Genomic DNA, 18,936 nt, shown 5'->3' with positions numbered 1-18,936 from the left:
GTCTCAATCTGACCACATCATGCCACCCCAAAGAGAATGGCTCCCCAGGTATAGAACTATAGGTATTTTCTAAAGTCTATAACAAAACTCTTTAAATAAAATTTAAATACCAGGAGTTATGGTTTTCATAAAAATTTCACTTGACTTTAAAGCAGAAGTCTTGGGTTGTAAGAAAGCACTCTTCCATAGCAAATTATAGTGCTACTGGCAGCATACATAAATAACATGAAAAAGTGACTATTTCCCAAAGCAGGTAGCCATGGATATAGGGAATTATTTATATAAAGACTGTGTAACTTAAAATACTGGAATATTTACAGAATTGCAGAATTTTAAGAATATCTTTACCCTCATTTCTGAAGAGTATTACTTTGAAGAAACATTTTGGCATTAACTGGTACAATACTGACTTACCTGTGTCTTGTGCAGAACCAACTAAACAGCTGCATGGTTAATTTCCTTTTATGTATGGTCAGAATCAAAATTTAAAACATCACAAACCCTCAGTAAATAATAATTTTCTTGAAAACTTAGAATTTTACAATAAGGCAGTCATCCCATTCTAAAAACTTAAGATGTTTATGTGGGATTTTTCTCCTAAAACTAAAAATGGAAACATTAAAAGAAAAACTTTTAAAAAAGAAACCTAGTTAACATCCTTGTTTTTATAAACAAAATGTTATCAACCTTTAAGAATATACTTTTAGGTACTTAAGTTTTAGTACAAAAATCTGCAATCAAATATACGATATGCTACTTTTGACATGAAAAGTAGCAGAACAGAAGATCTCTTAAATGCATTACATACACAGATCCTGGAGGAGTCTTTACAAATTAAACAAAAATTATATTCAACTTTCATCAAAATATAATGTTTAGTAGAAATCTTTTAAAATCTAATATATTATCATTTTAGATGATTTGTGCATTTGGTGTAACTACTATTTGGTAAAATGCTTTAAAGATAGCATAAAAAGCATTTCTTGCCTTTCCTTCCAACAAAAAACTCAAACTTTATATGTGAGGCATTTTTTCTTATATAATATTCATTTTAAAACCAGCTCCAAAAAATAGACAATCAAAAGTCTGAAGTTCAAGTTAAAAAAAAAAAAAGCATATAGCATTGAACATAAAGAAACTATTTTCTTTTTAACCAAAATGCCAAGTATTTTAAACTTTGTATAAATAACACACAGATAAAAACCCTACCATATTTTAGGTATGGTGTCTAAAATGGAGTAGCACTAAAACAAACGACAACAGTAACAAACGACCCTGTATACTCAGTTGAAAAATGCTGATTTTTCTTCAAGACATTATGAATTTTCTACTGGCATTCTTGAATAAAATTAACAAGCATACTTTTTTTTTTTTTTTTACCAATTTACTCTCATTTCTCCCTTGTAAGAATCTAACAAAAGAAAATCTCTTTTATAACGGCAATAGATTTCTGAAATCCCTAAAATATACATTCTTTAGAAAAAAATTCCTAACCCACTGTGCATCTTAATAGGCTTATATATATGAAAAACAATCTATTTTATGGCTTACACTTAAATTTAATCCATGACTATAGGTCCCAGGGATTGAAGAGTCTTATTGGCAGCCAGTAGCTCAAGGGATGACAATATTCCTGGCATTTGTCATCTCAAAATTTTAAAAGAAAACTGTTCACTGTAGTCTTAGAAAAGCCTGGAGATAGTTCTATTTAAAAAACATACTCGCCACAAACAGATACAAGGGAGAGAAATAAGAAAATAGATTGTGTTATATCTTTGTAAACTTGTTCCATTTCAAAATGTATTCTTTAGAGTCAGGGAAATTCCCTATACAAATAAAACTAAACATTTGTTCCCTTTGCTTTGAAAAATATTTACAGTACATACAACAACAAGCTAAAAGTATACACCTGCTTATATTGCTGGCCAGTGATATAGATAAACAAGGACACAAAGGTGCTTATTCAATTATCTGGGCATCTTAATTTGTACAGTGAAGTTATTATAGATCAACTATGGAAAAATTAGAAAGCATTATTTATGAATACCAGCCCTTGTGTAAAACATCACACAAGATGCCAAGGTATTATACATTCACTGTGGTAAAAACTGTACATACGTATTCTGTGCATATTAAACATTTACAATTTTTTCATCTCTCATAATTCTGAGTTGAAAAAAGTCTAAGTTTCTTCTTTTGCCAAAGGTGATATTAACTGACAGATTAGGTTTACGAAACTTTTTACAAAACTCTTTGCTAAGGACTTTTCATCAGTGTCTTTGGCTGGCGTCCTCATGAAGAAAAACTCACGAAACTTTTGAAAGCTCTGAGCAGATATTTCCACACTTTTGCTGGCTAAAGTCATGATATACATAATGATGATATATGTAGTAACAGTCCACAGTAATGTGAAATACAACACTTTGTTCTATAAGTCTATTTTGGTCTCAGAGTGAAGTTCATTTCTTTCATTCAGCCATGCTGTCTCTTATTTGATCAACTCGAAGAGCTAGGTCTCTGAAAGAGGGGCGTTGGTTTGCATTATTGTTCCAGCATTCTGTCATGATTACATAAATCTGTAAAAGGGAAAATACAAACTTACAATGAACACAAAGTGCCATCTTTTAATTGGTGAAGACATAAATTCATAACTCCCACTTAATTTGCCTGTACAGGCATGTGTCATGGATATACCTATATCCACAGTCATGATTATGCTATTTTTCTACAACCTCAGCAAATTAAATTACATAAACTGACCTGAAATCCTTGGGTAAAGAGAGAAAGAAAATGCATGATTACTGTGGATAAAAAAAACTTTTTGTTACCTCATCTGGGCATCCATCTGGTCTTGGTAATCTTCCATTATTCTTCAGGAGTTCTATCAAATGAAACACAATCATCTGTCCTTGTTTGTCATTGCCAATCATACGCATAAATTCCTGAAACACAAACCCACTTTTCAATGACACATTTTTGGTACATTTAATTTGAATCAGAATTCTTTCTCAACTTCTTCCAGTAAATGGGAAAAGTCCTGTATGTTTCCTTACCTTGAAACATTTTAAAAACAGACTATTTTAACTTCAAAAACAGTTCAGAAAAGATTGTTAAACGTGGAACGTCTATAATGCCATTCCCATAACTGTAACATACTCAGCACAAATTCCCTGAAAAGGTTCAAAACCAGTGAACTAAAAACACTTACTTTGTTTTAACACATCATATTACATTTCAGCTGAAATAAAAAGCTGAATGTAAAAGAAGACATAATAAAAAAAAATACAGAATGAATATTTAAGCATAAATGGAATGGAGAGAAAAAGTTCTATGTTTAAAATTCATAAAATTGGAGTCTGAACCATAAGCTAGAGAAGTATTTACAATGAACACATCGTTTATTTAAACATAGAGAGCTCTTACATACTGGTAAGAAAAATTACCAATATAAAAAAATGGGCAAAGTACATGAGGATACAATGCACACACGCACAGATTCACCCCAAACACCCAATAAATATGTATTCAATCACACTAATAACAGAAATGCAAATTAAAATCAAATAGGTACAACTTCTCTCCCATCAATTTGGCAAAACTGTGTAGAAATATAATAGTCAACACTGGCAAATGATAAAACGTATACCCCTATGCATAGCTACTGAGAGTCTAATCTGGTACAGCTTTCCTGGAAAGCATTCTGAAATAATGAAAATCCTATAAGAGTTCATAACGTTTCACCTATAATTATACTTTTACTCTCTAAGATGACAACCAGAGATGAACATAAATATATATAAGGATGTGCACTATGTTTAATGAAGCGTTACTTAAAAGACTGAAAAATGGAAAATAATTGTCCAGAAATTATATCCTTATGATGAAATGCTACCAAGGAATTAGAAGTCATATTTGCAGTAAATATTTACTAATATAGGAAAATATCCATGCTATAATATGTAATGAAAAAGCAGGATAGCAAACTGTACAGTATGACCTGTTATAAAAAATCTTTTTAATAAAATTTCGCTTTTACATATAAAATTAAAAGCCTGTAAGAAAACATATTAAAGTGGTTATTAAAGTGGTATTAAAGTGGTTATTTCTGAGTAGTTGAATTAGAGATTATTTTTATTTTTATACTTTCCTATATTAAAATTATACAATGAGCAGAAAAAATATTACTTTAAAAGGTTTAACTTTTGCAATAATTCCTGGAATGAATGAGTTTATTGGATTTACTGAAGATAATATTAAGAAAATATGCTAGGGCTTCCCTGGTGGCGCAGTGGTTGAGAGTCCACCTGCCCATGCAGGGGACACAGGTTCGTACCCCGGTTCGGGAAGATCCCACATGCCGCAGAGCAGCTGGGCCCGTGAGCCATGGCTGCTGAGCCTGCGCGTCTGGAGCCTGTACTCCACTACAGGAGAGGCCACAATGGTGAGAGGCCCGCGTACCGCAGAAAAAAAAAAAAAAAAGAAAATATACTAAGTAATACTCCAATCCCCACTTTTTAAAACATCAAGTTAATTTAATGAGTAAGTTTGGGATTATTTTGTTGGTTGCTGGCTTACAAATAAGCAATGGGAGCTCTAAAATAACCCTAAGCTTACTATTATTCTTTGGAAAAAGATTTTCTCATGTTAAGAAAAAACCTTGAGAGTAAATAAAAAGCACACTGACCGCTGGTGGGCTTTTACTCTTCTCAATATATGTGAAAAGTTCATACAGAACCACTCCAAAGCTCCAAACATCTGAGGCCACAGAAAACTTGCTCTCTGTCAGTGATTCTGGCGCATACCTGTAGTATATTTAAAAGACAGTTACTTGATGTGTCAATTCTTGATTTTATCTGCAAATCATTGGATTAAAAAAAAAAAAGCTGTAGAGAAAAGGGTTAACACAGCAGGCCTGAGGCTGCCATCTTCAAAAAGGTCTGTTTGCAATGTTGACACTTGACCGGTACCTGGGATCTTAGATTTCAGGAGGGTTTCCACAATTCCCTAAATGATAATAAAAGTGGCTCACTGTACCTAAACCATTTCTGCAAACAAATGAGTCTAGAATCTTGGTAATGTGCCAGGCAGAGAATGTCTACATGGCCAGTCCCAATAAAAACTGTGGGCACTGAGTCTCTAATGAGCTTCCTTAGTAGATGACATTTCACACATGTTGTCACAGTTTATTGCTGGGGGAATTAAGTGTGTCCCATATGACTTTACTCGGAGAGGACACTTAGAAACTTGTGCTTGGTTTCTTCCAGGTGTTCCCCCAGACACCTTTTCTCTTTGCTGATTTTGCTTTGCATCCTTTTCCTATAATGAGTCATAGCCATGCTTATGGCTGTATGCTGAGTCCTATGAGTCCTCCTAGTGAATCATCAAACCTGAGGGTGGGCTTGGGAACCTCCAAAACACAAAGATAACTAAAATCCAAAAAAAATAATTTTTGTCTCAGTAACATCAGGGTTAACTGCAAAGTACCTTCCAAGAACTGAAAAAAAGCTGATCTTTCCAAGTTAAGCTTAAAATGAATCCAGATAAGAATCCTAGAGAAAAAGTGCCTTTTAAGCTGGAGAAGACTTGAAGCTACTAACATATAAAAGAAATAACCTGTTAATCTGAAAGAGGGTGATTATGAGAGGGAGCACAGAAAACAGAAAGTCATAGGGGAAAATGGTGTCATCCTCAAGTATCAACACTACTCAACTGAGAATTTTGGCCAATGGATTATGAATATCATGGTACCATTGCTAAATTTATCCTATTATAGAGAATTGCAATGGAGATCTGTTTTAGACTGAGGTTTAAAATAAGAATTACATAAAATGAACCTCTCCTTCAAAATCCAACTCCCAGAAATCCTCCTCTGACTACTTAAGGTCATAATGACCTCATGCTACTGAAATTCTAAAGTACTTATAGTCTATACTTATACAATTAACCATGTAATGTTATATTCTTTTTATATTTAGTTTTTATTAAAAGTTACATATTTATGTTATTTTAAAATATATGCTACTTTTATCCCACAAATGGAATATAACCTCCTTGAAGGCAGTACTACTCCCTCAACCCTTGAAAAATATTCTCTTGCTGTGGATTTCATGAAAGCACTCTTTGTAATTTCCCCCTTCATCTCCAAGGCTGTTTTTCTCTTTCCCATTACTTATGTAAGGATAAATACAAAGTTAAAAAAAAAAAAAAAGTCTATGTAGAAAAGGAGAGAAAAGACTCTCCTCTTAGAGCATTTACTTTAGAAAATTTTAAATTGTGAATTCTCTGTCTCTTTGAAATTTATGTAAAAATCTTTTTAAAAGCTTTTGCTTAAAAGCCTCTTGCCAGGTTTACATACAGCAATGTCTTTCTCAAGAACCTGGGAACCACCTCTTTGGAATGTAATCATTAAGGATTATCATGCCCTTACCTCCCAGTTTCAATGGCAGGGCAGGAGCCTAACTTGGGCAGGTGTATCCTTCAAGTTGCAAAACTATCTCCTATCATAAAGATATGAGAAGTTTATTTTTCTTTTGGATAAAGCCAGTTAGCTAACAGATGGGCACTCCTATTACTAAGTGAATTTAGGATGAACAATGTGTGACAGATGGTGCTGTCAAGTCCTCTTACTTGAGAACTAGTTATTGTTTATCCTGAGAACATGTACGTAACGGGTTGAATCTGTTTGGCCATTTTATAAAAGGGCGAGATTTCTTTCTGTTTTTGTAATCTCTTAGCAGATTGCTTATGATGCACATTACTTTCTGGATTACTGCTTATTCAGTAATGAAACTGTTTTCTTTTTATTCTGCTTTTGTGGAGAGGTTTATTTCCTGTGTTAAACTTTCCCCGAAGGTTCCATCACCAGATCTCTTCCTCTCTGTAAAAAAATTTCCCTTAGGTAGTATCATTCACTTATATACTACAGTCTCCCAAATTTATAACCACCCTATCTTTGACCTTTCTTTTGTGTTTCAGACTTATTGAACATTTCCATATTAAAGTTCTGCACAGGCAAAAAGAACTCCATCCCCACCTCTCTGACACTTGCTGATTATTTTATTTTCTCTATGCAATGAATGGTATCACAATCTAACTCCCCAAACTGGAAATCTTAAGAATTATTTTTGACTCATCTTTCACTCCCAAGTCTACTGAGCCCCTAAAGTATGTCTTAAAAATGTCTCAAATCAGTCTCCTAACCAATACTGCTATTACAGCCTTAGGTTAGATCCTTATCTCATGACTAGTACAGAGATCTTCAAACCAGGTGAAGAGTAATAAGCCCAAGGATATACAAAGATTTTCCAAGGGGCTCTATAGCAAGAACAGTATAAGGATTCTCCATGAGTCCAAAACCCTGCCTGAACAATTAAAAAAAATACGTTAGCAGAAGCATTTTCCCTGCATTTCTTCTTAATACCACCCCGCAGGACATGCTCTTAGCTAAACAAAGAACACTTTTGAACAATAAAAGCAATATAGATGACAATGATTCTTTTAAGTGAAACTGTATTTTTTTAAAGATATGATGGCTAAATCCTATGGATAAAAAATATGTGATTTCTTTCAGACTATAGGTTTAGTGTTACTCAACAAATTAGCTAAAATCTATTCTATCAACTCATTCTGAAATATTTATATAAAACTTAGTTAACCTCATTTCATTATATAAAACATATTTAATATTTTTACTTGCTAATATAAAAATAAAACTGTATGTCAACTCTCCATCTGATTAGTTTTTAGCAGTATATGGCTTTCTTTTTTCATTAAATACATAAGAAAATTTTGACCAAGATGAAAATGTTCTTTCTGGTTTTTATACAAGCTTATTAGTGATTCCCCAAAGTCAAACATCAGAGTTCAATCTCCCCAAAACATTTACTGAAGGAATAACAGGCCTTTTACCATATGCCTTACTTCATAAATTATAATCTTAACTATATTTTATTCTGTATTATTTATTAGAAATTAAGTAATGAGAAGTGGTTTATCTTATTTTCATAACTTAATTATGAAATTAATTATATTAGATATATATCATCTTAAGCTTATCCTGACTGCCCTTGTGGTTAGTCTTTACAGATATGCAGGGAGAAATACTGGGCCCAAAGTTTTAGGGGCTTTCTTTATGACAAAAAGTATAAAATGAGGTGTGAAAGTGAATATTTAAAATTAGAAAAGAAGGAATCTTGAAAGGAAGGCACTCTGGTGGATATGCTTTGTTAGCTTCACTGTAAACATGCCTGCACATGTGTTGTTCTGCAATTTATATCTGTTTTTTTTTTTTTTTTTTTTTTTTTTTTTCTTGCGTTATGCGGGCCTCTCACTGTTGTGGCCTCTCCCATTTGCAGAGCACAGGCTCCGGACGCGCAGGCTCAGCGGCCATGGCTCACGGGCCCAGCCGCTCCGCGGCATGTGGGATCTTCCCGAAACGGGGCACGAACCCGCGTCTCCTGCATCGGCAGGCGGACTCTCAAGCACTGCGCCACCAGGGAAGCCCTATATCTGTTTTTTAAAATAATATTTCATAACATTAATATACTTACTTGAAAATGAAGTAAGACCTTTTCTGTTGGAAATTAAGTGTATTTGTTTATGAGGCCTGGCATTGCCAAATAGATTGTAATGAAGGACACGCTTCATTAAGTGACTCAATCTTTGAGGCAGTGCAAGGGTTTGCCGTATTTAAATCACATATTAAAAATGTGATAAAAGATGTTATTAAAAACTACTGTATTGAAACTAACAATATTCTATTTTATGAATGTATCAGTTTAAACAAGATGCCTCTAAATGAGAGTAATATCATAATTTGAACTAATTTTAAAAGATTTTTGGTATACTTCCCAGAAACAGAAAATGAATGACTCTAATGATTGGGTAGTAAATCCACTTTTGAAAATCAAGTGGGTTTAATTCTTTGTTTTCAATGAAACTGAAAAAAGAATGGATCTAATGAAATTGCCAGCTAACAAATTTTACTGGTAGATCACTATATACTGTTTTGCTACGTACGTATCAGGAGTCACAGAAATGAGTGACATTGTTATGACAAAACTCCTTTCTTTCTTTCCCATCTCTTTATTTATACAAAAAAGTTTTCTCCATGTTTACAAATACAGAAATAAAATTAGAATTTATGTTGAATCTGGTCCCATTATAGAAGTAAATAATACTTATCTAAGGATATATGGACTAGTTGGAGGGGAAAGAAAAGCTCCATTTATTAAGAAATGTCTCCAATGCAAGAGGAAGGGGATATGGGGATATATGTATACGTATAGCTGATTCACTTTGTTATAAAGCAGAAACTAACACACCATTTTAAAGCAATTATACTCCAATAAAGATGTTAAAAAAATTTTTTTAAAAAGAAATGTCTCCAATAAAAAATTTTAAAGAATTATCCAAATTAGTAATTCATTTATATTGCTTTGGAAATTGCATCCTGGCAGTAACTTCGATGATAACTTAATCAGAAAGAAAAAGGTGAATACTTTTTTTTGTGGTCATAGGAAATTTTAAAATTAATTTAAATTTATATATGTATTTTGGTTACAACAGAGATAGGTAATCACAAGATTTTCCAAGTACAAAATATAATACATTATACAAAATTTTGAGATGGGAAGTGGAAATATAATTTTAAGAAGAAAAAGGAATAATGCAAAGTTTCTATCAAGAAGCAAGTCTGTTCCTATACATTTTTAAGTGGATGACAATGGGTATCAAATTGCTGCGGTGTCTGGATTTCCTTGTATACATCTAAAAGATTGATGTACCATACTTCAATGTCATTATTTACAATACTTTATAAAATATATTATTTACAACCATCTAAATTTACAAAGGAAAAAAATAGCTATCAATTTTAAAATGTGCCAGAAAGAATATAGCTTTTGATAATTCTTTCAGTGGGTATATATGCACAAAGGGTTTGAAAATCAATGACCTAGATTCCTGCAAAAGTTGCCTAACTAGTCTTCTCTCTGCTGTTAGCCTCTTCTCAATACAATGTCCCTTCTATACCTCTAGTTCTCAAAACTTTTGGTCTGAAGTCCCCTATACTCTTAAAAGTTACTGAAGTGCCCCCAAAGCTTTCGTTTATGTGGGTTGTATTTACCAATATTTACCATTTTAGATTTCAAAATCAAGGAAGTGTAAAAGTATAAACCCAGTAATGTTAGCATAAATAACATTTTTATAAAAAAATAACTATTTTCCAAAACAAAAAATTTTGTATTTAGAGTAGTATGTTTTACATTTTTATTAGTTTCTTTAATGTTGGTTTAATAGAAGACATTTTCTGTGAGTGGTTTTTTAAAAAAAATTTTATACAATTTTTAAAGGTTATACTTCATTTACAGTTATTACAAAATACTGGCTATATTCCCCATGTTGAACAATACATCCTTGTAGCCTATATCTCAAAAGGCCCTAACTCCCGGGCTGTGGACCACTACCGGTCCGCAGCCTGTTAGGAACCGGGCCACACAGCAGGAGGTGAGTGGCAGGTGAGTGAGTGAAGCTTCATCTGCCGCTCCCCATCATCCCCCATGACTAGCGTTACTGCCTGAACCATCCCCACCATTGCTCCCATTACTGCCTGAACCATCCACTGCCCTCCCCCCACCGTGGAAGAACTTTCTTCCACGAAATTGGTCCTTGGTGCCAAAAAGGTTGGGGACTCCTGGCCTATCTTATACCCAATGGTTTGTACCTCCCATTCCTCCATCCCTATATTGCCCCTCCCTACTGGTAACCACTAGTTTGTTCTCTATATCTGTGAGTATGCTGCTTTTTTTGTTATGTTCACTAGTTGTATTTTTTAGATTCTACATATAAGTGGTGTCATACAGTATTTGTCTTTCTCTGACTTATTTCACCCAGCACAATACCCTCTAAGTCCATCTATGTTGCTGCAAATGGCAAAATTTCATTATTTTTTAAGGCTGAGTAGTATTCCACTGTATGTGTAAAATGAGAGTGAAAAAGGGGAATAACATCTTAGTATTATTATAAAAATACTTCTGACCTCACAGACTCCCTAAAGGGTGTACCAGAGGTCCCCAAACTTTGAGAACTGCTGTTCTCCACCAAAAGTAGAGCTATCTTCCTAAAATATGAATCTCACTATTATCCCTGGATAAAGCCTCTAATATCCCACCTGCACACTGTCTAATGAATAATGTCTGAATGCACTAACATGGCACACAGAACGCAGTATTATTCCGTTTGTTCTGTGGTAACACCATTCACTTACAACCCTGCTTATCCTGTTGTTCTTGTCATCCTCCTCATGGAATACCCTTCCTCTTGTCCATCTGGTGAACTATTAATCAATAGTTGAAATGTCATCTTTTAGTTGTGGTTTTCTCTGATTAATTTAAACCCTCAGCAGAATTACTGCACTCTAATGTTTTTGCATCATCATCTTCATTATTGCACTTACATACTGCATTGCAATGACTGGATTACACATTTGATTTTTCCTAAACTAAGAGACCTTAAAAGGTAAAGGATTATGGATAGTGGACCTGTCATTTGAACTTCCACGCTGTATCAAACTTTTCCACTTAGTTCAGCCTTCCTTGTAAGGGACAGTTCTTTTTATTTCTGATGCTGATCCCATCTTCTTATTCCAATTTCCTTGTATGGTGTTTGGAACACAATACGTGCTTTATAAGTAGGTGCTTAATAAGTATTTATTAAATTGTATTCACTAAGTATGCCAAAATCACTGGAAATCCATATAACTAATCATTATGGATTGCTAGTTAATTCCATTTAACTTCTCTAATTTCTCATTCTGGAAAAACAGAATGAAATTCATGTATCACTGGGGATATGACCAAAAGAAGACAGTCAAGTTTAGATAAGTCTTATTTTCTAGTTTCACTTAAACCCTAAAAATAATTAGATAATGCTAATGCTCACAATTATCATCAGGATATTCCTTTAAAATGTTTTTAGTATTATAAAAAACTTCAAACATATACAAATTAGAGAACAATGAACAACCATGTACCTGTCATTTAGCTAAATTCATTGCCCACCTTGTTTTATCTACTACTCCCCACCTGCACACAACAGTATTTATATGAAATGAGTTCTGGATATGACAGTATTTCAACCATATTTCATACCATAACTATCCCAGTATGCATCTCTAAAACATAAGCAGTCTTCTTTAAAACACAGTCACAATGCCATTATAAATCATTCTCCTGTGTAAGGGGTTCAAGATGGCAGCCTAAGAAGACTCTGAGCTCACCTCCTCCCATAGACACATCAAATTTACAGCTACACATGAAGTAATTTTCCTCTGAAAAGTATCTGATAACTAGATGAACAGCACCTCCACAACAAAAGATAAAAGAGACTCACTGAAACAGGCAGGAAAGGCAGAGAGACAGTCCCACCCAGGACCCCATCCCAGGAGCAAATCAGAAGGATCACAAAAATATGTAACTTTTTGGAGTAAAAAAAAAGAGGGAGTAAAGGGATTGAGCTCCAAATCACATACCTCAACCCTTGAGTGCAGCACTGGGAACATGAGCCCCTAAAACATCTGTTTTCGAAAATCAATGGGAAGTAAGTCCAGGAGAACCACATAACTGTAGGGAACAAAGAACCCGCTCTTAAAGAGCTCACACAGACCCATCTACCCTGAGAAACAGCACAAAAACAACAGTGTGAAAACACCTACACCATAAGTGAGGGAGACCTACTTACTGATCTTAGAGCAGCTGCTAGAGAGGCAGGAACCTAACGGGACTTTCTCTGGAGACAAAAGCACTGGTAGTTGACATCTTTGAAACCTCATTCTAACTTGCTGGTGATACAGCTAGTGGGCACTATTTTTGGTGCCCTTCTTCTAGCCTCCTAGCACCAGTGGGTGTGCTCCTCCCACCCTGAACCACAACTGAGCCAAAGCGAGTACCTTGAGTGCCGCCTACCCAGTGCAGATGTCATACCACAATTGGGCTGGACAAACACACAATACCCCACCCTCCCCACACACTAGCTGCACCATAACTGGGATGAGCAAGTGCCCCAAACCCAGTCCACACTATGCAACAGCTCACTACAACCAGCAGGTAAGCACCCCAAATCCCACACATCCCGCATCATAGCAGCAGCCCCACCACAGCTTGTAGGTGTGCACAGTCCGCGTGAAGAACACCCGTGAGGGCTTCCCTGGTGGCGCAGTGCTTGAGAGTCCGCCTGCCGATGCAGGAGACGCGGGTTCGTGCCCCGTTTCGGGAAGATCCCACATGCCGCGGAGCGGCTGGGCCCGTGAGCCATGGCCGCTGAGCCTGCGCGTCCGGAGCCTGTGGTCCGCAAATGGGAGAGGCCACAACAGTGAGAGGCCCGCCTAACGCAAGGAAAAAAAAAAAAAAAAAAAAAGAACACCCGTGAGTGCCTGGGTCTGGTGGCCAGGGAGATTGTGCTTCTGGGCCCTATGGATTATCTCCTACACAAGAACAAGACTGGAAGAGGTAGCTGTTTCACCTAATGAATTTAGACAAACAGAGAAAGTTATGCAACATCAGAAGGCAGAGGAATATGTTCCAAACCAAAGAAAAAGACAAAAGACATTAATGAAATGGAGCTAAGCAACTCACTCAACAAAGAGTTCAAGGCAATGGTCATAAAAATGCTCACTGAACTCAGAAGAAGAATGGATAAACACAGCAAGAACTTCAACAAAGAGGTAGAAAATATAAGAAAGTACTAAATAGAAGTTATAACTAAACTGAAAAATACACTTGAGGGTTTCAACAGAAGACTTGATGAAGCAGAAGAACGAATCAGCAAGCTGGAAGATGAAACAAATAGAAATCACCCAGACACAGTTGCAAAATGAAAAAGGAATTTTAAAAAGTGAATATACCTTAAGAGACTTCTGGAACAACATCAAGCAGAACAGGATTCACATTATAGGGGTCCCAGAGGAAAAGAGAAAGAGAGAAAAGGTCAGAAAATTTTGAAGAAATAATGAATGAAAACTTCCCTAATCTGGGGAAGGAAGCAGACATTCTGGGTCTAAGAATTTCAGAAAGTTCCAAATAAGATGAACCCAGAGAGAACCATACCAAAACACATTACAATTAAGATGGTAAAAGTTAAGGATAAAGAATCTTAAAAGCAGCAAAAACAAACAAACAAAAAGCACCCCAAACCCCCAAAACACTATCTATTAATATTAAGTACAAGGGAAATCCCCAAATCAGCAGATTTTTCAGCAGAAACTTTATCAGCCAGAAAGAAGTGGATGACCTATTCAAAATGCTGAAAGGAAAAACTCTCCAACCAAAAATTCTCTACCAATTCTACCAGTCAAGATTATCAATCAGAACTGAAGAAGAGATGAAGAGTTTTACAAATAAGCAAAAGCTAAAGGATTTCATCACCACTAAACTGGCCTTATAAGAAATGTTAAAGGGACTTCTCTAGGCTAAAAAAGAAATGGCACTAATTAATAATAAGAAAATATATGAAAGTAAAAATCTCAGGGGAAAACATATAGTAAAGGTAGTGGCTCAGTCACTTATAAAGCAAGTTTGAAGACAAAAGTAGTAAAGTTAACTCAAGTTACAGTAATACTTAAGGGAAGCATAAAATAAGAATATGCAAAAGGCATCATCAGGGCTTCCCTGGTGGCGCAGTGGTTGAGAGTCCGCCTGCCGATGCAGGGAACATGGGTTCGCGCCCCGGTCCGGGAAGATCCCACACGCCACGGAGCAGCCGGGCCCGTGCGCCATGGCCGCTGAGCCTGCGCGTCCGGAGCCTGTGCTCTGCAACGGGAGAGGCCACAACAGTGAGGGGCCTGCGTACTGCAAAAAAAATAAACAAATAAAATAAAAAGGCATCATCAAAAATATAAAATGTGGTGGGGGGAGAGTAAAAATGTAAAGCTTTGCTTTACATTTTAAGTTGTTATCAACTTAGAAGACACTGCTATATACATACAATGTTATATGTGAACACCACAGTAACCACAAAGAAAAATCTTACAGTACACAAAGAAAAGAAAATGAGAATGGAATCTAAACATAATACTAAAAAAAATCCAGCAGCCACATGGGATTTTTGCATCTATGTTCATCCAGGTATTGGCCTGTAAAAAATCCAGCAAACCAAAGGGAAGACAGAAAGAAGAAAGGAACAGAGAGGAACTATAAAAACAGCCAGAAAACAATAAACAAAATGACAGTAAGTACATACCTATCAATTACTTTAAATGTAAATGGACTAAATTAGCCAATATAAAGACATATAGTGGCTGAATAGATTAAAAAAAAAAAACCAAGACCCATCTATATGCTGCCTAGAGATCTGTTTCAGAAGTAAAGACACCCACAGACTGGATGTGAGGAAAAAGTAATGAAAAGAAAGCTGGTGTAGCGATACTCACAGCAGATAAAACAGACTTTAAAACAAAGACTGTAATAAAAGACAAAGAAAGGCACTATACAATGATAAAGGGGTCAATCCAGCAAGAAGATAAAACATAAATATATATGCACACTACGTAGGAACACCAAAATATACAAAGCAAATATTATTGGCCCTACAGGGAGAAATTAAAAGCAATATAATAATAGTAGGGGATTTTAACACCCCGCGTACAGCAATGGATAGATCATTCACAAAAAAATCAATCAAAAAGGAGATATTTGGCCTTAAATGACACATTAGATAAGATGGAGTTTACAGATATGTTCAGAATACTCTATCCAGAAGCAGCAGACTACACATTCTTCTAAGGTGCACATGGAACATTCTCCAGGATAGATCATGTGTTAGCCTACAACTTGTCCCAGTAATTCAAGAAGACTGAAATCGTATCAAGCATGTTTTCCAACTATAATGGTATGAAACTAGGAATCACAATAAGAAAATTGGAAAACCACAAAAACATGAAGATTAAACAACATGTGACTAAACATCTAATGGGTCAATGAAGAAATCAAAGGAGAAAAAAGAAGAAAAGCCTAGGGACAAATAAAAACAAAAATAAAGCACACCAAAATCTATGGAATGCAGCAAAAGTGGTTCTAGGAAGGAAGTTCCTAGCAATACAGGCCTACCTCAAGAAACAAGTAAAGTCTCAAATAAACAACCTGAATTTGCACCTAAAGGAACTAGAAAAAGACCAAAGCCCAAAGGTAGTAGAAGGAAGGAAATAATAAGATGAGGGCAGAAATAGAGACTAAAGAGACAATAGAATAGAACAGATCAATAAAACCAAGAGCTGGTTCTCTGAGAAGATAAACAAATCAAGAAGCCTTTAGCTAGACTAACCAAGAAAATAAAGGAGAGGGCTCAAATAAATAAAATTAGAAACGAAAGAGGACAAGTCACAACTGATACCACAGAAATACAAAGGATAATAAGAGAATACTACAAACAATTATATGCCAACAAAGTGAACAACCTAGAAAGAACAAATTCCTAGAAACATATAATCTACCAGGACTGAATCGTGAAGAAACAGAAATAGAAAGCCTGAATAGTCCTGAATAGTAAGGAGACTAAGTCAGTAATCAAAAAACTTCCGACAAACGCCAAGTCCAGGAAACAGACAGCTTCACTGATGAATTCTTCCAAACATTCACATAAGATTCAATACTTTTCCTTCTCAATTCTTCCAAAAAAACTGAAGAGGAGGGAACACATCTAAACATGTTATGAGGCCAACATTACCCTAATACCAAAACCAGACAAGGACACCGCAAAAAAATAAATTACAGGCCAATACCTGGATGAGCATAGATGCAAAAATCCTCAACAAAATATTAGCAAACTGAATTCAGCAATACACCAAAAGGATCATATCCCATGATCAAGTGGGATTTATTCCAGGGCTGTAAGGATGGTTCAACATCTGCATGAACAAAATGAAGGATAAATACCATACGATTGTCTCAACAGATGCAGAAAAAGCAACTGATAAGATTCTACCATCCACTTATGATAAAAACTCTCAACAAAGTGGGTATAGAGGGAACCTACCTCAACATAATAAAGGCCGTATATGACAAACCCACAGTTTACATCATACTCAACAATGAAAACCTGAAAGCCTTCCCTCTAAGATCAGAAACAGGACAAGGATGCCCACTCTCACCACTTTTATTCAACACAGTATTGGAAATTCTAGTCACAGCAATTAAGCAAGAAAAAGAAAGAAAAGGCATCCAAATTGGAAAGGAGGAAGTAAAACTGTCAATATTTGAAGATGGCATTATACTATATAGAGAAAACCCTAAAGACTCCACGAAAAAAAAAAAAAAAAACTGTTAGAACTAATAAATTCAGTAAAGTCACAGGATACCAAAAACAAAAAATCAATATACACAAGCCAGTGACATTTCAATACACTAATAGCAAACTAACAGAAAGAGAAATTAAAGCGATCCCATTTACCACTGTATCAAAAAGAATATCTAGGAATAAATTCAACCAAGGAGGTGAATGACCTGTACAGTGAAAACTGTTTAAGACACTGATAAAAGAAATCAAAGAAGGCACAATTAAATGGGAAGACAGTCCATGCTCATGGATTGGAAGACTTAATATTGTTAAAATGTCCATACTACCCAAAGCAATCTACAGATTTAATGCAATTCTTATCAAAATTCCAATGACATATTTCACAGAACTAGCACAAATTCTAAAATTTGTATGAAACCGCAAAAGATCCCTTGAGAAAGGGAACAACCTTGAGAAAGAAGAACAAAGCTGGAGGTAGCATGCTCCCTGATTTCAAGATATGCTACAAAGCCACAGTGATCAAAACAGGTTGGTACTGGCATAAAAACAGACACTCAGATCAACCAAACAGAACTGAGAGCCCAGAAATAAACCCATATATATATGGACAATTAAATTATAATAAAAGAGCAAAGAACATACAATGGAGAAAGGACAGTCTCTTCAATAAAGGGTGTTGGGAAAACTGGACAGACACGTGCAAAAGAATGAAATTAGACCACTGTGTTACACCACATACAAAAATTAACTCAAAATAGATTAAAGACTTGAATGTATGACCTAAAACCATAAAATTCCCAGAGGAGAACATAGGAAATAACTTCATTGATTATTACTATAAATATATAAATGACAACTATTAATAGTAAAAATAAAGTTTGAAGTTTGTGCTCCAAAACTTCATTTTACTGTACTAAAATATACTCACCAGAATATGGGACTTTCACCAGGTTCTTTCACTTTGTAGTATTCTTTGCCTTGTGGCAACACTTTGGTTAAGCCAAAATCTCCTATTTTAACTCTGTTTTCATTCTCCACCAATATATTCCTTGTTGCCAGATCCCTGTGGATATACCTTTTTGTACCAAGATACTCCATACCCTATGAATAAAATAACATTTTTCTTTCAGCTAGCTTTATAAACATAAACAATTTAAATAGTCTTGTATCTTTCTACTCCCTTAATTATCTAAGAAAAACCTTAGAGGATTTCTTAATAATTACTTCAACATATTCTCTTCATCTACAACAAACAGCCAGGATATTAGGTACCTTGCATATCTGAGATGTGTACTGAAGAAGTTTTTTATGATCTATCCGTTCTTTATGTTTTTGGAGATAGTCTCGTAAACTTCCATATGGTAAATATTCCATAATTAATCTTAGATTACGCCGGCCTATTAACACACAAATGAGAACATAACATTTTACTCTTTTATACTTTACTGATGAACTATTAGAAAACAACTGTATAAAAATGACTTAAAGGGCTTCCCTGGTGGCGCAGTGGTTGAGAGTCCGCCTGCCGATGCAGGGGACATGGGTTCATGCCCCGGTCCGGGAATATCCCACATGCCACGGAGCGGCTGGGCCTGTGAGCCATGGCCACTGAGCCTGTGCGTCCGGAGCCTGTGCTCCACAACAGGAGAG

At 35.4% G+C, this 18,936-nt stretch overlaps 1 protein-coding gene across 1 annotated transcript in view; it reads right to left on the bottom strand.

The window, feature by feature from the left end:
* Window positions 1–1,378: 1,378 nt before the first annotated feature.
* JAK2 (Janus kinase 2) overlaps window positions 1,379–18,936 on the bottom strand; it is a 140,996-nt gene continuing 123,438 nt past the window's right edge. Inside the window, exons 21-25 of the mRNA XM_007452926.1 lie at window positions 18,559–18,683; window positions 18,215–18,387; window positions 4,685–4,802; window positions 2,829–2,942; window positions 1,379–2,576 (exon numbers count right to left, since the gene is read on the bottom strand). Coding sequence (XP_007452988.1) covers window positions 2,469–2,576; window positions 2,829–2,942; window positions 4,685–4,802; window positions 18,215–18,387; window positions 18,559–18,683 — 638 coding nt within the window. The 3' untranslated portion in view covers window positions 1,379–2,468. The remainder of the gene's footprint in view (window positions 2,577–2,828; window positions 2,943–4,684; window positions 4,803–18,214; window positions 18,388–18,558; window positions 18,684–18,936) is intronic.

Source organism: Lipotes vexillifer, unplaced genomic scaffold (genome assembly GCF_000442215.2).
Source record: "Lipotes vexillifer unplaced genomic scaffold, Lipotes_vexillifer_v1.1 scaffold1486, whole genome shotgun sequence".
Taxonomy (NCBI): domain Eukaryota; kingdom Metazoa; phylum Chordata; class Mammalia; order Artiodactyla; family Lipotidae; genus Lipotes; species Lipotes vexillifer.
The sequence above is the reverse complement of the archived record's forward strand: the minus strand, read 5'-3'. Positions and strand labels throughout refer to the sequence as shown.